Consider the following 27,916-nt stretch of genomic DNA (forward strand, 5'->3'; position numbering starts at 1 on the left):
AAGGCCTTTTTCTACTTGTGTGTCAAGAAGGCACCTGACTAGGATGTCCACCTGAACAATCAGTCCATAGGAGTCCAAGGGGGGTCTCTACATTCAAGGTCAGAGCAAGGAAACTCCCTACTGCCTCCAAATGGAATGAGAAACTTGTGCCACGTGCTCTGGAGTCCAACAACGTACAAGAAGTTCTAGAAAGTTGCTGCCACGACTCAATCCTGAGTTGCGCCATTACCTCTCGTCCCTCACTGCCATATTCTGGAAGCTGTTTCACAGACTTGCATATGCCCGTGGGCAGCATTCTGGGAACTTTAAAAATGGTAGGGTCAGCTAAGGGTCTGGATGACATGTTCCCGGACAAAACTTAGACAACGGGAACCCCTGGTGTGACTGGTGTCAGAGTTCTTTGTCTGTGAGAAAAAAACATACGCAGGCTTATCAGGGTAAGTGAACTATCCATATAATACAGAATAATTCCCCAGCCCCACCCTCTCCCAAGATTAGGCTAATCCCACTTTATGGCCCTATTATTCATGGAGATGATTTGTACTGCCAGTTGTGCAGCAAATGAATTAATATGTCCCAGCAGAGTGCCTTGAAACTCAAATAATCTCATTAAGGCTGGCTCAGGGTATTATTGCAAAAGGTAAAGTACAGAAAGGAATGTATACAGATTCAAACTGTTATTATGTATGCTTTCAGGACACAGAAAAATATTGAAATCCCAGTCAGGGGATTTTCCACAATCATAAAGTACATTTTAAGCATGTTGATCCAAAGTGTAAATACATACTAACATTTCAGACTTACGGAAAGGGACCATTCTTTAATTCCACGGTGAATTATAAGGCCTACACAGGTCATAACCAATTTAATACTGATTTTATTTGCAACAGGGATACTTGTACAAATATGCCAGTCTGAATATGTCAAAAAGTTTACAAGCCAGACTCCACTATCAAACAACCAGGAAGTGTAATCTGGGCTAAACTAACATCATGCGCACTCTTCACTACAGCAACAAAGAAATATTATTCCCTATGACACGGTAGGTGTCGTCATGGATGGTATCCACCCTGTGGACAGTTTCAGCCCCTTTTTCAAAGTTGAAAGGCCTACAACATGCAGCAGTGCCCTAACCTTTTTTCTCATGCTCCCTACGACCACTATCTGACAGCGTATTAACACAACACACATATGGCATACAGAAGGGGTCCTTGGGCCAGTCCACGTCATGCATTGCTGTTAGAACTGGGGGTCTGTAGTTGGCAGAGGTAGGTACCTTTGACCAAATAGGGACCCTTGCTTCTAGTCAGGGTAAGGGGTACACTCCTAAAATAACCCCGCTCACCACCTTGGTTGCTTGGCACGAGCAGACAGGCTTATCTCAGAGGCAGTGTGTAAAGCATTTGTGAACACATACAGTAATCCAGTGACAATACTACAGATGGACACCACACAAGTCGTAGTATAAAAATAAGTATTTTTATATAGACTTAACACAAGACCATAAACGACGAAAATCCACAATACTGTACTTAAAAAAATTGTAGAAATATCTTAGTTCTCTTAAGATGTAAAATGCGACACTTTAAGTTCAATGTACCTTAGGATGTGTAACGCTATACATCAAAAGTGTTGCAGGGAAGGTGATGCGCCGGTTCCTTACACGCAAGAACGGTGATGTGTCGGGTCCCTACTGATGCCTAGGGGATGCGTCAGTTCTTCTCTGCGAGGGGAGGTGATGTGTCGGTTTCTTACTGCGCTTTCGTGGCAATGCACCCGCAACGCCGTGATGCGATGAAGATCCGGCGCGATGAAACTAAGATGGCTTCTTCTTCTTGATGTGACATGATGCGTGCACGCCCGACGGCCATGCGGTGACTCAACGATTCTTCAGAGCCGCGACAGACCCTGCGACATGCTTCCCGGTGATGCAGTGGCATCTGATGCGACGTCGATCCTCTTCTCCGGCGATGCGAGGTGCTTCGGCAACGTTGCAACAACTGCAGCAGCGACATGCTTTTCCAGCAATGCGACGACAGCAGCTGCGACACGCTTCTCCGATGATGCGGCAGCGGCTGATGCGACGTCAATCCTCTTCTCCGGTAATGCGAGGCACTTTCGCGTTGAGAAGTGACAGCGGCAGTTCGGCGACACGCTTCTTCTTCGTGTGTCGTGCTTCCAGCTCCTTGCGACACGCAGTCCCCCAGAAAGCCCAACACAACTGCAGGCACTTCCAAAGAACTCTTGGGGAGCTGGTGGGTGAAGTCTGTTGTCCCTGAGACTTCAGCAGGAGGCAAGCTATTTCTCAAGGCCTTGGAGATCCTTCACAATTTGAATAAGGTACACACAAAGATCCCTTCTCCTTTCACTGGCAGTCAAACAACCACTGCAGGCCAATCCCCCAAACAGCACTCAGTTAGGGATAGTCTCTCCTCAGTCTCTCTGGTTCCCCTCCTCAGCAAAGGTTTCTTCTTGTTTCCCAAATTGATCTAAAGTTCTGTGGTCTGGGTCCCCCTTTTTATACACAGTTTCTCTTTGCACTCTGAAGACAGAGAGGCCTTTGCCTAGTCCAAACCATTTCTGGTCAGTCCTGGAGCACGCTGTTTACATGACTCCTTCTTTCCTTTCACAGTGCAGGGCAGGGACATCAGATGCACCCCAGGAGGTGGAGCCAGCATTGTGGAGGGAAGGCACAGACCTTTCAAGTCCCAGGTGCAACTCCTCCCACCCATCTACATGCAGATCTCTCTATTAAGCCCTGTGCTGACTCACCCTGTCTCCTGGAATCCCCCAGCCCCTGTCACTCAAACTCCAGACAAGGAATACACAAACTAGTAGAGGCAGGCTTGGATGGTTAGACAAGAAAATACACTTTCTAAAAGTGGTATTTCCAAACACAGAATGTTAAAACCAACTTCCCTAAAAGATGCATTGTATCATTCTGAGTTCAGGCATACTAAACTCAAATTTCTACCTAGTTCCCTGAGTCAGTTAGGATTGTAAGATGTAATAATCAAACTGCCCATTCTGGCCTATGGGGAACAGTAGCCTTGCAATAGTGAAAAACAAAAATGGCTGTAATTCACTATTAGGACATGCCACATACCCCAGGGCATGTCCTACCTTATACCTACAATGCACCCTGCCCTTGGGCCTACCATAGGGGTGACTAAAATTCAGAAATGGGAAGGTTTAGAGACTGGCAGTTGGGTGTACTTGCCCAGTCAACATGGCTGTACCAGACTGCACATTGGCTATGCAATTGCAGACCTGAAACACACTTTACAGGCTGTTTCTGTGGGTGGCACAACCAGTGCTGCAAGCCCACTAGCAGCATTTGGATTTACAAGTCCTGGGCACACTCAGTGCACTCTACTAGGTTCTGACAAGGAAACCAAATCAGCCAATCATGGAATCATTAATCCATACATCAATTTGCCATAGGGAGCACTTGCACTGTGGCACTGGACAGCAGTGGCACAGTGCCCAAAGCATCTAACACCAGCAAAAGCACATGAGGCAACAGCAAAAAAATGGATGGATGGGAGACCCACGCCAAGGTGCCAGGTCTAACAATTGGTTTTCTATGTTGCTAGTCAAAGCTTGGTTCAACAGACTACATTTCACCGGTGGGTACATTTACTACACTCCTCGCTTGAACTTGTAATGGGGTAAAAGTAGCTCTTATTTTTTAGTATCAGCACAATATTATCTTACTTTCAGGTAGAGTTCTTGCTGATTTCTTTCAAGGAGTCTATATGTTGTGGAAGAATTAAACCTCTAGCAAATCTGAACCCCTATGCCAAAACTTGTGTTCCCAATAGGCCTCTACTTTACATGCAGAGCACCCTGTAAGCAGCTCAGAGCCTCCCTCGTGCCACCATGATGGTATTGCAAAACTGGTCAATTACATACGGAGTGCACAGCAACCAAATAGCTGCCTCACCCACCTCCTCTCATGCTGCTACTGGGTAGCTGCATCTCTCTTCCTTAGCCTACATCAGTTAAGCTAAAGGTCATAGCAGGGCTACTTTGATATTTAATACCAAAAGAATGGGACTGCTCTTATTTCTGGTCATATATTAGTCAATGTCCTAGTAGCACCTGTTTTCCCATGCTAAGCTAGCGGATTTCAGTACTGAACAATCCTACCAGGACAAATTAAGAGAGCTGGTTCAGCTGGAGCATCTTGATGTTTCCTTCTAGGCTTCCACAGGCTATTCATATAAGCTCTGAGATAGTTGTGACATGAGAGACCATCACACACTCTCCACTCCCCTCTACAGAGTCCCGAATGCCAGCCAGAATGTGCGGCCTGCATCTGACTTCAACGTTAAATCTAGAGACTGCTGGTGAGTTAAGCAGCACAGTAATGTTGCTTGTAAATAACCTGTTATCATGTGCTTTGTTGCACTGATCTAACCACATAAGTGTCTCACTAAAGCCCATTCATTGGCATCAATGCATATATTTTGATTTTCTCATGTATTTCCTGAGTGAAAATATCTACTGATTGTTAATGTAGTGTCCTACACCCTTTTCAGTGTAGTAGTGTTACCTATAGAGTACCCATTTCCTCATGGAACTCTACACCATATGCATTTATCCTCCTGAAAGAGTGTTGTCTGTGAATATGGCAGTGATACATTTCTGTGCTTACATTTATGTGCTTACTCCCTTGCCTGCCTTTACAAACAACACATTTCTAGGTATGGCAATCTCTTTGATGGTCAATATAGCTATTAAGTGTAATGCCCTCTCCATGTAATGTTTATTGGTGGCAAATAGCACACAGGCTTTCCCAAGTTGTATCACGGCACATGGTGCATAACTCACGAAGTAGCTTTCTCACATAAACATCAACTCTTAGTTATAGTGTTTGTCTTTTTTTCTTCGCTTAGATTGTTTCCCTGAAGATTAGTGGTAAGGTGCACAATAAACTTATATTTATACCTTCGATCGTTTGCCCATCTGTCTCTGGTCTCTGGACATACAGTGGATACGTCAGTTATTTAAATTGCATCTTTTTCTATTAATTATTTATCGGGACTATCTCCCTGCATCCAGAGGGAGACGATGCTCCAGTTCAGCACTCCTCCATGCCCCAGTGGACACAAGCACTTTGTTCTCTCTGATTTACTGTTACTTGCTATGTTTCTTTGTCATTAGACAGCCATGCAGGGGACATGAACAGACATCGCTCCTTGATGAGGTGCAAGATTATCACTGGTCCAACACTGGCTTGGATCTGGTGATGAGTTAGCCTAGTTACTAACATATCTACAGATCAAGCTACACTGCTTTTAAACACTGGCACTATGCCTAAGCACCATATCCAGGTCACTATCTGTATTGGCCTAGAATGAGAAACCAGGACCTGTTTGCAGTACCCCACCCCAACTTTTTGCCCTCATTTTGACTGGTAAATTCTGTTTTTTTACTCTGACTGTGCCTTGGTCTCTGCTAACCAGACCCAGGTCCTTTGCTCTGAAGGTATAATTACAATTGATACTGGTAACCTACATGTAAGTCTCTAGTTTAATGCACTTAGGTGTTCACTACTGTGTTGACTGCTATCATTTTAAAAGCAAACACAACACGATGATGGATGGAGTGCTGAAACTTTTCAAACACTCACCTCCATTTAAGCTACCTGGGTTAAATCCATTGTTCTTTTGCTCACCATGCCACAACAGTGTGGACTCAGCCATATGGAAATCAGTCTTGAGCCTGCTCCCCATGGGAACAGTCCAGCCTGAACTGCCACGCCAGATCCTTCCTGGACCAGAAAAAAGCATCCTGGGACCGGTTTCAGGGTATCATCCCTCATCAGCCAGGCTTGCTTGATTTCAGTGGCCCAACGAGTAAGTGAGTCACGTCTGGGCATAACCTTAGCCACTAGGGACGAACATAGCAAACACAAGATGATAGGCGGAGTGCTGAAACTTTTCAAACACTCACCTCCAGTCAAGAGATCTGGGTTACATCCATAATTATTTTGCTCAGCATGTAATCCCAGTGTGTACCCTGCCATATGCATATCAGTCTTGACCCTGCTCCCCATGGGAACTGTCCAGCCTGAACTGCCAGGCCTGGTCCTAACTGGACCGGAAACAAACATCCTGGGACCGGTTTTGGGGTACCACCCCTGGTCAGTCAGGCTAGATTGGTTCCATTGACACAGCAAGAAAGGGCCCAAGTGTAGGCATACCCTTGGCCACTTAGGGTGAACCTAACAAATACAAAAAGATGATGGATTGAGTGCTGAAACTTTTCAACCCTCACCCCCAGTCAAGAGATCTTGGTTAAATCCATTTTACCATGCCACCCCAGTTTGGACCCAGCCATATGCAAATCAGTCTTGACCCTTCTACCCATGGAAACATGCCCTGCTCATACTGCCAGGCCAGGTCTTCCCTGGACTGAAAACAAACATCCTGGGGCTGGTTTCGGGGTGTCACCCCTCATCAGTCAGGCTATATTGATTCCAGTGACACAGCGAGCAACGGCCCATGTCTGGGCATAACTGTGGACACATAGGGTGAAAATAGCAAATACAACAAGATGATAAATGGAGTGCTGAAAGTTTTCAAACACTCTCTCCCAGAAAGAGAACTGGGTTAAATCCACCATTCTTTTGCTTACCATGCCACCCCAGTTTGGACCCAGACAAATGCAAATCAGCCTTGGCCCTGAACCCCATGGGAAAAGTCCAGCCCGAAATGCCAGGCCAGGTCCTCCCTAGACAAAAATAAGCATCCTGGGGACTAGTTTTGGTGTATCACCCCTCATCAGCCAGACTACCTTGATTCCAGTGGCACAGCAAGCAAGGGATCCATGTCTTGGCATACCCGTGGTCACTTAAGGTGAACATGACAAACACAACAAGATGATGGACCGAGTGCTGAAACTTTTCAGACACTCATCCCAAGACAAGAGATCTGGGTTAAATCTATAGTTCGTTTGCTCACCATGCTACCCCAGTTTACAGTCAGCCATGTGCAAATCAGTCTTGAACCTGCTTCCCTTGGGAACAGTCCAGATTGAACTGCCAGGCCCGGTCCTCCCTGGCCTGTTACAATCATCGTGGGACCGGTATTGGGGTATCTCCCCTCATCATGCAGGCTAGCTTGATTCCAGTGGCACAGCGCACAAGGAACCCAAGTCTAGACATAACCTTGTCCACTTAGGGCAAACATAGCAAACAAAGCAAGATGATGGACTGAGTGCTGAAACTTCAAACACTCATCCCCAGTCAAGAGATCAGGGTTAAATCCATTGTTCTTTAGCTCACCATACCACCCAGTAGGGGTAGTATGCAAATTGGACTTTGGAATCAAAGGTACTTTTCAAAGTCACAAACTACATTATTTTTACATAGGTCTCCCCTAGGTGCAGCAGGTATAGGGTGCCTTGCAACATATGCAGGGCCATAATAAAAGATGTTTTATATGCCCTGGTGATGGTAAAAACTGCTTATTTCGTTTTTTCCCCATTGTACATGCAGTGGATCCTTAGGCTAACATGGGAATACTTTATTTAAAGTATACATATTTATAGAAAGGAGCAATATATATAATTCTGTGACTTAAAAGAATAGTAATGATACAGCAAACAGCTTGCCATTGTTAGTTTTGTTATGTCTATTACGGAAATAAGCTACACAACTTTCTTTTCTGTGAGCCTAAATCCAGTCTTCCAGCATCCCTTCTCTGATTGGCAGCCTCTACCAGGCTGAGCCAAGCTTTCTGAATGAGGTGTGAAGTAGCCTGCTAGGTAGAGACACAAACATTTTTCTGTGGAATGAGAACTGAAACTGCAAAAGCAGAAGCAGGATGGGGCGGAGTAGCCAAACTGGACTTTTAATGATTTGTCCGGGTTCTTTGTGGGAATTATAGTCCCAACATCCCAAGGATCATCTCAGAGCTTCTAGTGGTTTAGACACTTTGCACCCACAAGAGGAATTTTAAGGCAATTCCAGAAGTTTGGAGCAAGTTTGGTAAAAAGCTCCATAAGTTCACCAGATGCACTGTGAGATTTGTAGTCCCAGATCCCAAGAGGTAAACCAGACCATCTTAATCCTTGGAAGGTGTTGTGGACCACGTTCATGCATCAAGAAACATTTCTGGAAGAGTGAAAGTGTTACATTGTGCGTGGTCTGAACTCTGGACTTTGTCCTAGTCCAGAGGAACCTTTGTTAAACCTTTGAGCACTATTTTCTTCTAAGCACTGATTTTACTTTAAATCTTTAAAATTTCATATCTCTGGTTCCCTACATTAGACTTTTGTTGTCATTTTATTCACATAAATGTAGCCTACTTTTATAAATTGGGGTTTGCTTTTTATTGTGTATTGTGTCTTACTTATTTAATGTTTAGGTGTTTTTAAATGCTTTACACACCTGTCTACTGAGTTAGGCCAGCCTGCTCTTTGCCAATGGGTAGGATAGGGAACAATATATTGAGACCATGACTAAACCTTTTATTGTGTTTGTGGCCTTATTATTACTGGTAAGTCCCTACTTATCTTTACAAATAATCCACTTTCCAACAGCTGGCATATAAATCACCAGAACTAGGCTACCATTGCACCAGTGAATAAAGTAGCAGAGTCAAGCAAATATTACTTGAGTGTTACTGAGGCAATACAGGTTAGACTATGGGTCTTACATAAAACATTTAGAAATTATCAGGGCTGACAGGACTCCTGCATAGAGGAGGCTAAAGCTGATTGAAATTGAGTTCTAGTAGCTGACACTCATAACAAACAGTCCATCAGACATGTGCACCATGTGCTATTATTGCACTTGTGTGGCTTTCCCTAAAAATGTCAAAGGGTGTCACCTTATGTTGTTATTGTAGTGGTAGCAGGACACTATTCTCATCTACTTATGCTGCTGCTCACTCTCGCATGCATCCTTTCATGTGCCCTAGCACTTACTAATTCATCCATTCAGAACCACCTACTTGAACCCACTCACAAAACAAAGCCACATAACCACCACATTCAGTTACTCACCCGCCCACACAACCCCACACAAACATGACCATCATGTACCAAGCATGTTCCCTAGTAAAAACAAATGAGTAATTTCGAGTAATCAAGAGTGATATAAGGGATAAAGCACCCCATGCCTACACTATAAGGATACTGCAAATCACTGAGGAGTTTCAAAACAATATAGCGTAACAAATCTAGCTTTTCTCTATCTAATCTATGCAGAAAATAAACACATTCTCTCTGCTCATAATTGTAAGCTGTTAAAATAGAGCAGAAGAAAAAAAAGCAATGTTCTCTTTGTTGCTTTAAACCTGCCTTTCACCTCAGCTGATGACTCTGGCAGAAGGCACTGTAACATCAGAACTAGCCTTTAATAACCTTTTAATAGTCCAGTTCAGACTTCTTGTCTTTATAATCGGTGACTTGAAGTGTCACAATTCACCGATTATAAAGAAATTAGTGACTGCCGTTTATAGAGTGATTATAAATTCCCATGTATTATGGTAGTAATATTGAATAGCATTAATAGTATTGTGGGAATTTGCTGTTTAGTACTTGGTCTCTCCTGATTTCTTGCCATACATGGACCCTATTTTGCTAGTATTATATCATACCTCTTGTACTACAAATGAAAATACTAATAGTGATTGATTCCATGGTATTATTGATCAAATTAAACATATGGAAATATTTATTGAGTTGATAGCTTGGTACAATTTAGACCTGATAGCTTTAGGGTGGGTTTGCCTTCATTCTCCATTTTTGCTGATTTTGTTTCTGTTCCCTGAGGACTCTATGCATTTGGCCACTGCTAACCAATGCTAAAGTGCATGTGTATTCGCCTCTAAACATGGTAAAATTGGCTTACACCCAACTGACACATTTACTTTACTTGTGAGTCCCTAGTAAAAGTGGTACTTCATGTAACAAAGGCCTGTAAATTAAATGCTACTAGTTGGCCTGCAGCACTTACTGAGACACACCCACTTAAACAGATGTTCAACATGCCTCCCACATGCCCTCCATTGCAGCCTTTGTGCAGTTTTAAACTGCCATTTTGACTGGCAAAATAAACATTTTGCCTGGTCTAAACCTTCTTTTGTAATACATATGTCACCCCTAGGGAAGACCATAGGGCAGGGTGTAGTGTATTTAAATAGTTGGACATACACTTTTAACTGTTACATGTATTGGCAGTGACAATCTCCTAAATTAATATTTCACTACCGCAAGGCCTTCCTCTACCACAGGATAAGATTAGGTTAACTTATTATTTGAAATAACTCATAAATGTTGTTAGAAATGGGGGTCTCTAGTTGGAATAGGTAGGTACCTTTGTCCAAGTAGAGGCCCTTTTTCCTAACCAGGGTAAGTGAGATACACTTCTAAAATAACCCAAGCTTGGCATGAACAGACAATCTTATCTCAGAGGCAGTGTATAAAGCATTTGTGAACACATACAATAATATAGTGAAAACACTACAAACGGACTACCACACCAGTTTAGAAAAATAAGTAATCTTCATCTAAACCAAACAAGACCCAAAGTGACATAAATCCACAATACAGCTATTAAGATATCCTCAAAAATAGGTTATTCACTCAAATAAAGTTTGTAGCAACAAATAACTCCGCCTGGAGTTATTACGACGTAGTGACAGTTTGGGATAAAAATCCCAAAGTACGGTGCCAACAGCGCAGTGTGTGGCATCAGGCATGGAGTCAACAGATCTCCAAAGAACAGTACCTTGGAAATGATGAAAGCAAAGACAGTGCACGGCATCAAGGAGGTGATGCTTCGTTGATGCTGGGTGGCATCGATTCCTTACAACCCCAGGGGAGGTGAAGCCTTAGTTCCTTACTGCCATGCAGGGGAGGTGAGACGTTGATTACTTACTGTGTCAGGGAGGTGACGTCATGGTGGCGGCGCAACGATGGTTCCTTATGACAGTGCGGTGTCGATGGATTTGGAATTCATCCACGTTGAGTATCGGCTCCACGTTGATGAAGCACTGGCGTCGGTGAAGTCAGGACAGTGCATCGTGGACATCAGGAGTGGTGTCCTTGGCTCCAGTGCAGGCAGCGGCCTCGGTGAAGTCTTCGGAGTGGATATGGTATAGCGTCAGCAGGCGTCGGGCCTACGGTGCAGGCCAGGCGGTGCGTCGTGCTCTTCACGAGCGGTGCCCACGGCTTTGTTGCAGGTTACGACATCGCTCGCTGGCGTCGATGTTGCAATTTCCTTCTGTGGCAGCTGAAACAGCAGTTTCAGATACAGAAAGACAGTAGAAATTAAGTCTTTGTGTCCCTGAGACATCAGAACATGAGGCATGCTCTATTTCAAGCCCTTGGGAATCTTCCTCAAGCAGGGGAGATAGCAAACAGCAAATTCCTTCTTTCCTTGGTAGCAAGTAGCCACTGCAGGCCAGCGCCAGACAGCAAAACAGCACAGGGGCAGTATTCTCCTTGACAAAGGTTCCTATTAATTCCCAGAAGTGATCTAAAGTTCTGGGGTCTGGGCCCCAATATTTATATTACACAATCCTTTGTTCTCTTGTGTCAGAGACTCCCTGTGCTCAATCAAAACCATTGGTATCCTCTCTGATGCAGCTTCCTGGTAGGAGGTGGAGACAGCATTGGGGAAGGCAGACCAGGCCCATTCAGGTAAAAGGAACTCTCCTCCCCCTACTCTAAATGCAGCCCCGGTCTATTCAGCCCAGGTTCATCAGACTCTCTGGAGCCACTGCTCCTCCCCAGCTCCTGTCATTCCAAAGCCAGACCTGCAATACACAAACCTAGCAGAGGCACACCGGATGGCTAAGCAATAAAATACCTACTTTCTAAAAGTGTTATTTTCAAACACAGAATGTAAAAATCACCCTCACTAAACAATGTATTTTAACATTCTGAGTTCAGGCATATCAAACTTTAGTTTCCTACCTTGTTCCCAAGGGTAGTTATGTTTATAAGATGTCATAAGAAACTCCCTTTTCTATCCTATGGGAACAGGTATCCTTGCAACAATGAGAAATAGAATTGGCAGCATTTCACTATCAGGACATACCATACACACCAGGGCATGTCCTACCTTGCACATACATAACACCCTGCCCACAGGGGTACCTTGGGCCTTACTAACATGTAAGTAAAGGGAAGGGTAGGGCCTTGCAAGTGGGTGCACCTGCCAAGTCGACATGGCAGTACTAGACTGCCCACAGATACTGCAGTGGCAGATCTGAATCACATTTACAGGCAGCTTATGTGGGTAGCACAATCAGTGCTGCAGCCCACTCGCAGCATTTGATTTACAGACCCTGTGCACACACGGTGCACTGTACTAGGGACTGACTAGTAAATCAAATATGCAAATCATGGAAACACCAATCCATAACAAAAATTTACAAAGGGAGTACTTGCACTTTGGCACTGAACTGAAGTGGCAAAGTACCCAAAGCATATAGACCAGCAAGACGGAGTACAACACACAGCAAAAACACAGGAGGTAAAGGCAAAAAATGCAAGGGGGACCCACGCCAATGGTGCCAGGTCTAACAACTGTCAATTAGGAACACGTTGGAATGTTCAGTTTGGAGTCTAAAGAATTATAATTTAAAGCCCTCTTTAAAGGAAAAGTCAGATCTTAAGTCACAATACTGACAATACCACTTTTTCAAAGATGGTATTTTCTTGTCCCAACCATTTGGTGTCTGTCTGCTACCTGTATCCTGGATCACATGACTAGTTGCAGCTGGCAGTTGGTCTTTGTGTATTGCTCCCAGACTGTGGAACAAATGGCAATAGATGTTGGTAGGAATGGGCCTTCTCTGACTTGATGAGGGGGAGGAGCTGTCACCTACCATACATACACATCTCAAAAACTCTGCCTTGGCACATTTACAAAGGGTTTGACACTAGCGCTTTGTGTTCCCAGACAACCGGGGGCCAGGGCAGGAAGGCAGGAAATTCCAATTCCGGAAGCTACTCCTACTTCATGCTGGCACTACGTATACATAATGGACCCTCAGACCCAACTCTTCAGGACAAATCTGGATCTATGGATGACTCAGAAGGACTGTTGTTCCGCTCTGCAAGAAGGACTGCTACTCCTTTTCCTTGCTTCCCTGCTGCCTGAGTGAAGGGACTGGACCTGCATCTTGATCCCAGGACCACCAGAGTGACTCTAAGGGCTAATTGGCTGCCCTGCTGATCAGCGTATCAGGGGCAGAAAAGGCTCCAACCCCCTTGAATCCAGCACATATACTCTGTCTGCTGTGAGTCCTAACCCCTAAGAGGTGTCACCTAGTACTGGACTCCTGGAAGTGGACCTGATGGTGCTCTGCCAGCCCAGCTGTGGTCCTGTGGACACCGATGCAGCACAATGCTTCTCCTTGCAGCTCGGCTTCCGAACTACTGATGTGCAAAGCATCTCCAACACAGTACATCGAATTGCTGCCCTCAATCTCCTCAGTACTGCCACTGTGCAATGCATCCTCAATGTAGGCCTTCACATCACTCGTCGATAGCCTCCTCGACAATGACGTAGGGCCTCACATCACAGCTTTGCAGTTACTCTGAACCACTGCTCTGTGATGCATCCTCGACCTGCGATCTCGAACGCACTGCAACCAGGATTTAATGTACTCTTATTCATTCAGCTGGTCTAGCTTGGTCCCTGTATCTGGCCTGCACTTCATTGCGCTCTGCCTGAACTTATGACTTTGTCCCGGTTCAGCACGAGCAGATAACTACAGTTGGCACTTAATTTTTATTGATAACTTTGAAATTGTAATTTTTTAGTCAAATATTTCATTACATTTTGCTCTATTTTTCTAAATTGGTGTGGCTTTATTTTTGTCTTGAATTTTCACTTTATTTCTGTTTAAAATGCTGCATAAATACTTTACAAATTCCCTCTAAGATAAGACTGACTGCTTTATGCAGAGTTACCTGAGGGTCGAGCACAGGTAAATTTAGGCTTTGCTTGTGACTTCACCCTGACAGAAATAGCAGTTGGTTTTTGAGTAGTGTTTCACCCCCTCAACCAGTAACCTGATTTCCAACAGTCCAATATCCATATATAATAGATAGAAGGGAATCCTATTATAGAAGCCCCTCTTTAATTTCTTTATTACTGTTGAGTTGTGACATCTCTAGGCACCTGCAATAATGATATTACCTAGCTACTCATCTGTAATAAGTTATTGGAGCAGATTTGTGATGTCGCAATGCCTGTTCGCAGAGCTGCCAGCCAAGGAGATAGTCAGTTCACAGCTGCAGTTCAAGCAATGAAAAGCAGATTTCTTTTTATTTTTTGATTTTTTTTCCAAAAATGAAGAGTGATAAGTAGAAAAAAGATATTTATTAAAATTTTGTAATTTTTTTCACAGCGTTTATTACAGTAATGGTATCATCTTTGCATATTTCAACACCTTCTGAGACCCATCACTTACATTAACCTAGTTCTAATAAATTTTTGCGACAACATATTAATCACTTTTTTGTGTGTTTATTTTGCACTATAGATTCAACTTTTATTCTTCATGTCGGCAAACATAATAATGCTTTCAAATGAAAGCTCACGGCTCCAACGTTTTAAGCAATTTGATGAAAGGCTGATGTTTGGACTATGCATACCTACTGCCTTACGTTGAATGGATATTGCAAATTACCTCAGGGTTACATGACCTTAAAAAGGAACTAAGCGCCTGATTTAGATCCTGGTGGATCGGAAACTCTGTCACAAACTCCGTCACAAAAGTCATGGATATCCCGTCCGCTGTATTACAAGTGCCATATAACACAATGCCCACAATGAGGTCCTGATTTAGATATTGGTGGATCAAAAGTGATGGATATCCCGACTGCTGAATCACAAGTGCCATACGGTATAATGCACTTGTTATATGGCAGACAGGACATTCGTCACATTTGTGACGGAGTATCCCATCCGTTAAGATCTAAACCATACACTCAGAGTGGTCCTTGATCCCCAAATGTCACAGAACTCCTCAGTGATTTTCAATATCTTTATGATGGACAGGGCAGAGTACCTTATCCCATATATTGAAGTATAATTTTCGAAAAGTGTCTACCATTGTCATATAAGTGAATGCAAACAAATATTCCCTTCATTGCCAAATGCAGAAGCTTTACCGATCAAGTTAGACCACATTAGTCCCACATATGTGAACGTACAGTTCAGGTACATGAGTTTGGTTCACCACACGACTCAGCGTAATAACTTGAATTTAGACCTCCACAGTTTAGATTTGTAGAGAAACTTGCCTTTGCCCAGCATCAGCTAATTGATGCAATTTGTGTTTTTGTGCCAGGTGTATTAATGTAATTGGCATAATCAAATGCCTCCAGTTTGGCTCTGTAATTCCATCTATCCATAACTTACTTGCTTTGAGGCGTGCCCCTCCTACCAACATGAAATGTGCACCTTGCGTTGCTGAAATACATACATCTTATTAAAACATCTTAAAGGAAAAAATCGAGATTAATTTTTTATATAGTACCATGCAAAACAAAAATAACCTTACCTTTGCTTCTGACCTAACTCCAAGAGATTCTGGACATCACTTTTAGCTGACGACTTGTCATTTTTCAGAGACTGAAAAGGGAAGAAAATATTCGATAGCTTAGTATTTGGAAGTTGAAGGTATAATGGTTCCTAAGTGTGCACATTAAGCAAAAAAATATTAATGCTTTCAGTTCCTTCTATTTGGCGATACTATTTAACCTTTCCTATAAAATGGGCACACCATGTGTGATTTTAAAGGTGATAGAGATCATTATTTTTGTATTATTTTTACACAACCATAATTCATATACCATTAGCAGCAGGCGTAAGAACAGTACATAATGGCAGGATACAAGGTCCAATCAGACCAATTATGTTACTCTTGAATAGATCAAATATCAAGATGCAAGTCACACAAGACAGGGAAAACCAGGGGGCTAAATTGTGCAGTGAGCAGCAGGAGTGGGGGGTGTAAGTGTAGAGCCTCGGCATTTACCTTGAAGGATTGGGGACGGCAATATGCAATGGTGCAATAAATAAACAGTTACAGTACCAAGGAGCATTGTGTTGGGTTATCATCAAATAGATCAAAACTGAAAAATATTTCATTAGATTAGATTTGTGCAGAGTCGTAAAGTGTATATTCGTGATCAGACCTTGTACAGTTGGCAGCAAGAGTGGGTGGTGTGTTATATATCACATATGATCATAAAGTGTAGAGCCTCGCGATTTACCTTGATGGATCAGGTACTATGGGTAATATACAATAGTGCAATCAATAGAGACAGTACTAAAGATTGTCATCAAATATATCAATTACTGCTAAATATTTCAGTGCAATCAGGTGTTTGCAAGTCGTAAAGTGCAGATTATTGATCAGTCCTGCCCCTTCCAGTTGGACACGTCTTTTTCTTTTGTTTTTAAAAACAGATATTCATTTTTGTAAAATACAGAAACACTTTGCAATTCCTAAAGCCTTCAGCAGCAAAAAAAGTGGAAGATATGACCGAAACAATAGTAAAATGCAAGATCACAGTTATTACTTATGGGGATCACAGTATAAAATCAGCTTCTTATGCAGTGATAGAGTGCTTAGTCTCAATTATTTCAAAAGTAGATCAAATACAATAGCTATTACCATACAACGTGGTATACCAGAGTTGTGCAAAACAATAAATCACTGATCCTGGTAATAGAATGATGCTCCTTATGCGATGTTCATTAACTCATAGTTATTGAAAAAATACTTAGCATCCCAACAAATTAGTGGGCTTTAACCTCCACACCCTGAGTTCCCTATATTGTTACAAGAGGAAATATTTAGGTGCCGATTACGATCCTGGAAAAACCGGGTACGAACCGTCGGTCGGAGCGTTTTCTCAAACATGGAAGTACGATTCGCACGGAAACACCATTTCCGTACGAATCGTAAAAAACACCGTCCGACGAAAATATACATACGAATGTGATCCGGGAATGCCCCGACGTGACGTCGGGACGCTGTCAGGCAGCGTTTCACGACCCAGGAAGTACGATTCGAACCGACAGCAGTCCGGACGGCAATATTTTTACGGCACCCAAAAAGTGCCAGAAAAGCGAAGTACGCCGCAAAACGACCAGAATAGGGGGCCCGGTACGCGCCGTACCCCCCCCAGACCCCGTGAGTACGCGCCGTACCCTCCCAGCCCCCGTGAGTACGTGCCGTACCCCCCCCAGCCCCCGTGAGTACGCACCATACCCCCCCAGCCCCCGTGAGTACGTGTCGAACCCCCCGTGTATGTACACCCCTGTACGTGTTGAACCCCCGTGTATGTACACCCCTGTACGTGTCGAACCCCCCCGTGTATGTACACCCCTGTACGTGTCGAACCCCCCGTGTATGTACACCCCTGTACGTTCGAGTCGTACTCCCACCCGTGTATGTACGGTGCGTACCCCCACGCTGGGGGTACGCACCGTACATACACGGGTGGGGGTATGACTCGAACGTACAGGGGTGTACATACACGGGGGGTTCGACACATACAGGGGTGTACATACACGGGTGGGGGTACGACTCGAACGTACAGGGGTGTACATACACGGGGGGGTTCGACACGTACAGAGGTGTACATACACGGGGGTTCGGCGCGTTCTCACGGGGGCTGGGGGGGTACGGCACGTACTCACGGGGGCTGGGGGGGTAGGGCGCGTATGCGGGCACATGTCTCCATGGTTGCAATGGGAGTTCGGTGCGGACGGTGTTTTTTCCATACGGTTGTGACATCGGACGCACGGGATGGATCGTACTTGCGCGGTCGGACTTCACTTTTCACGTTTGTACGGTAAATCGTCCGGGGAGGTGTCGGACACATTTTCCGACCCGAGGACGTGTGGGGAATTATTCCCAATGCGACTCGTATGGGCTTTTTACCATGCGAATCGTGATTGCCAGTTTGTACGGCACTTGTACGATTCGTACGGTAAAAAGACCGGATACGAGTCGGACGGGCAATTTTTTTACCGGATCGTGATCGGCACCTTAGAGTGACACTTCAAGTTTGGCCATAGGATATGAAGAACGACCGGAAGAGTGTGAAGTTGGAAGTTAATACCCCTCCCACTAGGAGAAGAGTAAAGAGTCTCTGCCTTGTACCCTATTCCGACAGGGTGCTGAGACAAAACATTGAGTACAAAATATCGACTTGCAAAAATATTGAGTCAAAAATATTGTGGCATGGAAATATTGTCAGCAATAATATCGTTGTCAAGAATATCGATTTTATGAATCAGCCGGTCGGAATTTAAACTGGCCATGTCATTCCGTCTGGCTTCCGACGGGCTCAGTTGGAGACCAGCCCGTAATTCCAAAGGACGGCCTTTCCGCTCTTGAGATTACGATACACGGTTTCAGGCAGGGTATCCATGCTGGCCTTTCCGACATTGGAAACCCTGTCAGAAAGCGTGTTTATGGTGGGAAGTAACAAAAATAGAAATTATGTAATAAATTAATTTATTTGTTAATAAATTATTTTTTACATGAAAACTGTTGTGGGATTTAAATTGTAATAATGCTTGTAAATATTTATGATATGTTTTTAAAATTTTTAAATGTATTTATTATGAATATTTTTCATATGAAATATTTGTTTTTTATTAAATATTGATATTTCATTTTTAATTTAGTTTTAACAAAAACATTTTCCAGAGTAATTGCTAGTTTCTAATTTGTTACTAACTGCAGTGGGAACATTACATTGTTTCCATCAGCAATCCAACAGTTTCCCTACTGTTGCACTGACTGGAGTGGGAATAGTACATTTCCCCCTTAGGGATCCAACACTTTCCCTACTCTAGCACTGACTGGAGTGGGAATAGTAAATTTTACCCCTTCGAAATCCAACACTTTCCCTACTGATGAACTCATTGGAGTGGGATTAGTAAATTTTACCCCTCGGCAATCCAACACTTTCACTCCTGTTGCATTGACTGTAGTGGGACTTATAAATTTTACACCTCCTGTTTTGAACACTTTGCCTACTTTGCATCAATTGTAGTGGGACTAGCCCATGTATTAATTTTGTACTTTACTTTATATTGTTTAAATTTATATTAATATGTTTTGTTATTTACAATTATAATATTGATGTTTTTAATATTTTTATTTTGTTTGAGTTCTTTACTTGTAATTTAATGGTTTCTTTATTAAATATTTTATGTTATTGGATATATGTATATATATGTATGTTTTATATTATTACATTTGAGAAAGGAACAAATATAAGATAAACTAAAAAATATCAATTTGATAAAGATTTTAATTAGATATACATATATAAAATATATATATATACATATATATGTTTTAGAATATAATAATAATTGTTAATTTTTTACAAAAATAGAATATATTTTATTACAATAGTATAATATTTAATTTAATTAATGTTTATTATTTAAATATATGCATATTTAATTTATATTTTGGACAATGATATTCGTGCAATCAATATATTGTTTTCAATATTTATATACTTTTAATCATAACAATAGGGAGTCAATATTTTTAATATCAATATCTTTTTTCTCTTCTTTTTTGTAACTCGCTATTTAGTACTCAATATTTTATCTGTGAACTGACCTCCTTAACTAATACTCTCAATCCAGTCGGTAAGTTGTGACCTAATCAGGCTCCGCGTCTTCTCACCTTCTGGCCCCTACACTCATTTTGGCTATTTTCCATGTTGTACATTGCCAAACCCGGGCCCTTCTTGCTTGTACAGTTGGACAGTTGGGACTTAGCCATCCTGAAGCTATGCACATGTTGGGCACTGCTGTAGCCACAAATATCAAATATAACTCTCCCATTGAGTATCTGGAACCTTCCACTAGCCCTTACAACATCATCTTGGGATTGATTTTGATCTGTATATTTAAGATCATACCAATGAAGGTCCCTATATCCTGTATATAAGCATTTAGCTCTGGGTATGAGAAAAAAATATGCATGATTTCAGCCTGTTCTATTCCACATCGATAGCATTTGGCATCATCCTTCCTGCCTCATCCATATTACTTAGCCGGGATGTAAGTTAAATCAAATACAGACTTAAAATGATGGCTCTTTAGTCCTGCAGTTAAGAATGTCTCGCTGTCACTAATCTTCCACCCATTCAGCATTCTGAACCTCTAGGTCGTCAGTCAGAGCATGTGTTAATAGGTTATAGATTTGCAAGATCCTAGCTCCACCATCAATGGCTTCTATAATGAGGACTTACTGACTGAAACTTGATTATTTCCCATCTTGCTAATAAAGTCTCTGAACTGTAAATATTTAATAAATATCTCTTTTTTTATAGGCTACGTTTCCTTCATCTCACTAAAAATAGCTGCTCTTTGCCATAAAAATCACCAGGTTTTGTACTACCAATCTGCTCACATCTTTTATCCATATTATCATGGAATATAGAGGGTAAGGCAGGAGAATCCCATAAAAGTGTATACCGAATATATTTAGTGAATCATATTCTTCTCTTCACTTTATACCATACCATATATGCCCACTTCAGGTTCTTAAGCCTAGTTTTCTCGTACTATGTAAGCTCCATATTTCTCAAAAAGCAACTCTTGACCTCGGATCACATGGTTAGCTTGTATATAGGTGGTGTTTCAGCATGGCTTTAATTATATGTCCTGCCCCCTGATCACGATCCCAATGTCCTGCAGCATATGGCACTACTAGAAAACATTAGAATATGAGCTTCCCATCCCCCCTGCTCTTGGAAGGTATAATGTACTTAGCGGCCCTTCCTAGCTTCCTAAACTGCCAGATTAAACTAAAGCATACACCCTCTAGTTTTGAGAGCCAGATACTTGTTGACCTCTAAAGGAATTTATATATATATATATATATATATATATATATATATATATTCACTGAAAAAACCATAGGTTTCAGGGGTGTTATAGTTAGCTGGACTTTTCACTTGTACAAAACCATTGAAATTCCCCCGTTATAGTTAGTTCAGCTAACTATAACTCGCGCGCCCGCAATGCACTGCTGATGACGTCACATATTACATCACTCATGACATGGTCAGTGACATCACTCATGACATCACTCATGACATCTCAAATGACATCACTGATGACATCACTGATGACATCATCCAGTGAATGTGTGTTTTTCTGAAAATTAAATATGTTTTATATATGTATATCTCAAGGTCGATGGAAGAATAAATGGGTATATAAGTGTCTAAATGGATGATTTGTTTTTGAAAAATTGATTGTGTAACTGACTGATTAAGTGTATCATAGTGAATACATGGCTTAGTGAGTAATGTTTAAATATGTAAATATCTGTATCAGTCTCTCACTTTGTGTATAAGTGGCTGCATGGGTTGGTGAGTAGCTACATGGGTGTCCATATAGGTTATTAGTTGGTTTTTTGAGTATCAGTCTGAGTGTCTGCATGGTTCGGTGGGGGGTATTACGTAGTGCATAGGTGCATGAATGAGTGACTCACTGTTTGTATGTGTTGAACACAGCATGTGTGCAGGACTGTATGGGTGGATGAGTGTGTGTATAGGTGTGTTAGTGAGTGAATGACTGTCTCAATAGTGTCTTTATGAGTAACTACATATGTTTTAAACTAGTATATGTGACTATTGGTGTATATATGTGAGTATATGTGAGAGTGAGAGATTGAAAGAGTTCCTGTATGAATACGTATGTTTTTCTATAAGTGATTGTTTAAAAGACTAAGTATGTGTAAGTTTCCGTAGAAGTAAGTATGGTGGTGTGTGTATAACTGTATATGCAAGTAAATGTATGTTTGATTCTTTATTAGCATGAGTGACTATGTGTGTGAGTAACTCTATGGATGAGTGGCATTGTGTAACAGGATGTATAGGTGTATGAGTACATATGATGAGTGAGTACATGTATGAGTGACTGTATAGGACTGTTGGTGAATGAGTGGATGTGTATGTGGATCTTAGAATTACTGAAGAGGTTGTTGTAACTGGTATTGGTATGTCCATTGTTTTGAAAATGTTAGTCTCTATTTTTGAATGTGTGTATCAAAGGTTATATTAGGGTGAGAGGAGGTCTGCCACTCTATCACAAGGATGATGTCATCAGTGATGTCATCAGTGATGTCATTTGAGATGTCATCAGTGATGTCATGAGTGATGTCACTGACCATGTCATGAGTGATGTAATATGTGACGTCATCAGCAGTGCATTGCGGGCGCGCGAGTTATAGTTAGCTGAACTAACTATAACGGGGGAATTTCAATGGTTTTGTACAAGTGAAAAGTCCAGCTAACTATAACACCCCTGAAACCTATGGTTTTTTCAGTGAATTTCGGAGGTTTTTTAAATGCTAATTCCTAACTATAACGTGCCTGAAACCTATGGTTTTTTCGGTGAATTTCAAAGGTTTTTTAAATGCTAATTTCTAACTATGCCTACAGAGATAGGACATGTGAAGAAAGAAGAAAAAATGCACAGAAAGAAACAAAAGAAGTGCAGAAAGAAGCAACAGAAGTCCTCAAATACGAAGATAAGTGCAAGAAGAAGGATAACGTGCAGAAAGAACAAAAAGAAGAGCAGAAAGAAGCCTTGTTGCAAAATCATCCTGTACCCTCAACTTTTTCAGACGAATACTGGTGGTAACTGAGTCTGACTAACCAGTCCTAGAGCCAGTGCTATGTTAAAAGACACTTAGAATACAGTGAAAACACCTACATACACTAGGGAACATTATGCGTTGGGGTCCCCCTGTGATTAGCATGACCTCCTCTGTAAGCCCCTAGTGTATAATAGGGCATGGGGATTAAAACTACCTCTTAAAACAGGCCACAGGGCGTTTTTGCACACGTTAACTCAGGCCCCGTCCCCTCCCTTCACCACTGTGTAAACACGCCCTGTGTCCATTTTTAGTTGGGAGATTAAGTTCATTTGAATCCTGAGGGTCCCTAGGGTCCAACTAGCCCACTAGGTACCTCCAGTAAGTGCCACAGAGCTGCGTTGCAGAGAGGTGTAAAAAGTGGCACGGCCTGGACCATCTCTCTGCAATGCAGCTCAGTGGCGCTTACTGGAAGCACTTGGTGGGCTAGTTATCCCCCAGGGGCCCTCAGTATTGAAGGGAAATTATATCCCCAATTTAAAACGTGCCATAGTGCGTGTTTGCACACGTCACCTCAGGCCCCGTCCCCTCCCTTCACCACTGTGTAAACGCGCCCTGTGGCTGTTCTAAGTTGAGAGATGAAGTCCCCCTGAATCCTAAGGGTCCCTAGGGTCAAACTAGACCACTAGGTACCTCCAGTAAGCGCCACAGAGCTGCGTTGCAGAGAGGTGTAAAAAGGGGCTTGGCCTCAGAACACCTGGCTGCAGCGCAGCTCCCTGGCGCATACTGGAGATGCCTGTTGGGGGCGCGTTTGCAGAGTGCTGCACAGAGGGGGCATGGCCTCCGGCACGATGCCAGTCTTTTATTTATTTTAGTTTTTTAAGAAGGGGGGCTGTTTGGTTCCCCTTCTTATTCTAATTTATTGGCCCTGATGACCCCATCCCCCAGGGCCAGTCTCCTAATTATATTTTTTTGACCCCAATCCCCAGGGCCGGCCACTGTTTTTTATTATTTTTAAAAAATATATATTTATAGACACACCTAGGACATGCTGGACAAACCGTACGTACCTATCACCATGACGATTTGCGTGATATTCATTAAAAGGCGACTATGCATGCAATGAATCCACGTGGAATGTATTTACACCACTAGTGAAGCTGATGCCCTACCGTGCCTAATCCTGGTAGACACCCTTGTCGTTTATTTATACAAACATGGGTAGCTATTGACGGGCACATTTAATACACATGCACACCAAGCCATTCTAAGGGGATTCGACAAAAATTCGACCAAAACTATGCAAGAAACCCCCCTCACGGTTAATAAAACACACATCCACTGCCGGATGTGTAATACTTTTTATTTTACTCTCTGGAAAGGGGACGAACATCACTTGAGAGTCACAGCGTGCTCCTGACAGAGCCCAATGCTGTGTTACACCCACCATTGCCTGCTGAGTGCCACACACCTCTGTGTTGTATTCCACTAGCTAGTGCATATGCTATGACACTCTCTAGCCCATGTGCACTGTAACACCACCCCGTGAATATGTCATGCCACACTTGTCTTCGCACGGGTTATATTGCCCTATCTAACGTGCCTTTCTCGATGCCTATGTTATAACGCACAGTGCTATGCCATACATATTACAATCTGGGATCCATATCTTTGTCACAGTGCATATGCAACGTTACACTCCCCAGCACATATTTTATATTACAACTTTAGAGACTAGTTAGGTTACACAACACTGCCCTGTGCATATTACACTCCAAGGCGCATATCGCATAGCACGCGCTAGTGCCTGTGCTATCTCGCGCTCTCCAATGAATCTGTCATTGCGCACAATGTATTGCATATTATATTTCACGCCCGGTTCATCTTATATCATACTTTTTGGTGCATAGTTTATACCATACACTACATCTAGTTTTCATTTTCAATCGTGCTCTCAGGACTATGTTCTATATAACACTGTGTTCACCTACCCTTTTCACGGGCATTACATTTTGCGATAGGGGGTGGAGGGTCAGGGGGTGTTTCTGCCAAGTGAGCCCGGAGTCACAGTCACAAACGTCCTCTTCTTCCTGAATAAAAGTGAGATTATGCTGCATACTTGTTCATATTTTAAGTAGTTCGCACAGACACAATGTTTTAAAAACAATAAAGTTCCTAATACCCGCCTTCTCTGAACAGTTAGCTTGCTGCCCCATCCCCTTCCTCCCTATCCTCTGTTGTGTGAATCCATGGACTAGCCTCCTCCCTCCTGCCATGCATGGTCTGATGTGCTGCCACTGCCCTCAATTTAGTATGATGTACCAGTCCACTCCTCCTGCCCTCCATTGCCCAATTCTATGCCCCATCATTGACCTCCTGCTTAAACTCTGTGCTTAGCTTGCTGCCCCTATTCTCCTTCCCCCTGCCCTCCGATGTCTTTGTGCATGCCCCTGCTCCATCCTTTTTGCCCACCATGTCCCATGGACCTGCCACTCCTATCTACTCTGAGTGTTCTGTTGAGCTGCCACTCCCCTCCCACCTGCCAAGCATTGTCAGATGATTGTAACCTGTCCCTGCCACCTCCACCCTGCCTGTCCACATGCCATGCCCCTATCCTCTTCCTCCTGTCCTACATGGTCCATTGTACTGCCACACCCTTCTGCCCTCCCTGGTCTGTTGTGCTGCAACTGCTCCTCCTGCCTGCCCCGTGTGGTCTGTTGTGAGGTCCCTTCCCCTGAACTTTCTTGTCTGTGCACAGGTCCTGACCCTTCCTTCTATCCTCCATCGTCCTTTGTGCATGCCCCTCCACCCTCCTTCTTGCCCATCATAGCCATTGTGCTGCCACTAACCCTCCCACTTGCCATGCATGGTCTTCTGTGCTGCCATGGCCCCTCCCACCTTCCCTGTGTGGTCAGTTAGCTGCCCCTGACCCCCTCCCACCTTCCCTCCATGGTCTGTGTGTATGCCATCACAGTCTCACTGTTGCTCTTCATGGTGTGTCTTGCTTCTAGTGCCCATCCTGCCTGACCTCCATGGCTATCTTGCTGCTCCTGTCCTGCCCCCTTGCCCCCAGCCCTACTCCCTCCCTCCTGGCTTGTCTGTTCCATTGTAATGCCCCTGATCCGTCCCTCCTGCCCTTTATGGTCTGTTATACTGCAGCTTTCTCTCCTGTCTGTCCATTATGGTCAGCTAGCTACCATTGCCTCTTGCCCCTCTGTTCTCTGTTGTCCATGTGCATGGTCCTGTCCCCTCCCTCTTGCTTTCTATGGATTGTTGTGCTGCACTCCCGTCCTGCATGCCCTGTGTGGTGTATTGTGCTGCTGCAAACCCTGATGCCTGCCCTGCAGGGTCAGTTTGGTGCACCTCTCCATGTCCCTCCTGTCCTCTGTTATCCAAGTCCATGTCCCTATCCCATTTCCTTCCATGATCCAATTTACCATACTTGCGAACATTTTGAACTTGGTAAGAGGGAGATTTTGAAAAAAAACTGGGGTATTGATTTTCCCCTTTGAGTTACATTGAAAAAGAGGATATTGTAGACAGGAGACAGATCAAATAAAGCCCATTTGAGCTTAAAAACATTGGACGTTTCCTGGCTGAATCGGGTCTGTTGGCATGTATGGTTGTACTACCATTGCCTCTTCCTTCTGCCCACAATGGTCTATTACATTGCCACAGCCTTGAAGGAGGGTAGTTTTTGTATCACAGGGGGCCCCTGGCCCGTTCTGTCCACACCTGAAGTATGAGACCCTTGTCCTTGCCCTGCCAGCTGAATTTTAGGCCGTATTAAATTGACCAGCGGGTCCTGTGTTGCTATATAATTATCCTGAGACATCCTTACCACTCAGCCAGCATAAAACCCCTGTGTAGGCCCTTCTGTTCAATATGTAGGCCTCTTTGTTAAATTGACCATAGCTCTGCAATTTTAGTGTATAGCAGTCTGAAGGCAGGTCTGCGAGGCCTTCTGATCCAAACTAGTAGCCCCCACCATACCCGAGTGCTCCGTGCTCGGTATCAAAGTTCAACATCCCCCTGAAGCTGTCGACATACAGTAGGCTGCATCCTGGACTGGTACTTGCTTCCTGGGCAGGTTTCCCGCTTTTAAGGAAGTGGCAACCGCAGCGCGTCAAGTTAGGAGAACTGAGGAGATTTTATACATGAATATATTGAATTCCCGTACAATACCTATTATTTTCTGCTTGCTCTATGGAACTTACGATAAGCGATTGGCCTGAGAGACTGACCTTTTCACCCAGTCCATTGTCAGCATTAAGTGGGTAAATTACGAAATGTCTGGTAAAATCTGCAGACGAAGCTTTTGGGTAGCATACGTAGGTAGATGTAGCGTGCAAAGGAGCCCACAAAATGATATAAAAAGGGAGCACCCACAGATATCGACGGACTACCTCGCCGTCTGTATGTAGGTTAACAGGCAGTGCAGGTTTTCCCCAAGAGCTGGGAGCTCTTGTCTTCCTTTGCTTAAAATGTCTTGCTCTGCTTTGCTTGAAGTATCTTATTCTATTTTACCTATATGAAATGTCATGTTATGTTTAACCATTGTTCTCTTTACTTTTGCATTTAAAAGATTTTGTATTGTAATTGCAGGAATGCTTGCTCTAAGAGTAAACGTGAGTGTTCCTAGGTAACATTTTCCTTGGTGTAACTTGTTTCTCATGATGCATTTATAGATGTGTTTTCTCTCTCTCTCTGTCAGTACATTAATTGAGATACAGAGAATATTATGACAGCTGTATGATTATCTGGATTCTGTATTTTGTACTTTATGTCTCTATTCTGCGGTTTCTTTGAAGTTGCATCTTCTCATTAAACTGCCATTGTATTCTGCCTCCAATTCCATGTCTCATATGTCTGTTTTCTTCATTTTTGGAGCAAGCGTTCCTAGGCACCCCGGCTCAAATTAAGGTGCCCCTTTTGTCCCTGACTCACTCTCCTGCTCAGTTCTGTGGTGGCTCCCGGGGATCTGGGGACCGCCCCTAGCTTCCTTGACCCGTAATAGATCTTCCCTCCAACAGCCTCTCTTGCAAGTCCTGTATTGTTGGTTTGTTGCCCCTGCCCCCCTTTCCACTGCCCTCCATAGTCTGTTGTGCTTCCACGGCCCTTCCTGCCTGCTCAGTGTGGTTAAATTGTTGCCTTTGCACCCTCCTACCTACCCCTGGCCTCTGCCTCTCAACAGTATCCTAATGAACAACTAGATTGCTAACATTCTATATTTATTACAAAAGTGTGGAACGCCTGACATCATCTTGATGTAATCAAAA

At 43.2% G+C, this 27,916-nt stretch overlaps 1 protein-coding gene across 2 annotated transcripts in view; it reads right to left on the bottom strand.

The window, feature by feature from the left end:
* LUZP2 (leucine zipper protein 2) overlaps positions 1 to 27,916 on the bottom strand; it is a 1,193,026-nt gene that overhangs the window by 716,570 nt on the left and 448,540 nt on the right. For both annotated transcript variants that reach the window (XM_085646302.1, XM_085646301.1), the window contains exon 3: positions 15,543 to 15,613. In XM_085646302.1, the coding sequence (XP_085502428.1) occupies positions 15,543 to 15,613 (71 nt within the window). The remainder of the gene's footprint in view (positions 1 to 15,542; positions 15,614 to 27,916) is intronic.

The sequence above is a fragment of the Triturus cristatus genome, chromosome 3_1, assembly GCF_964204655.1.
Source record: "Triturus cristatus chromosome 3_1, aTriCri1.1, whole genome shotgun sequence".
Classification (NCBI taxonomy): domain Eukaryota; kingdom Metazoa; phylum Chordata; class Amphibia; order Caudata; family Salamandridae; genus Triturus; species Triturus cristatus.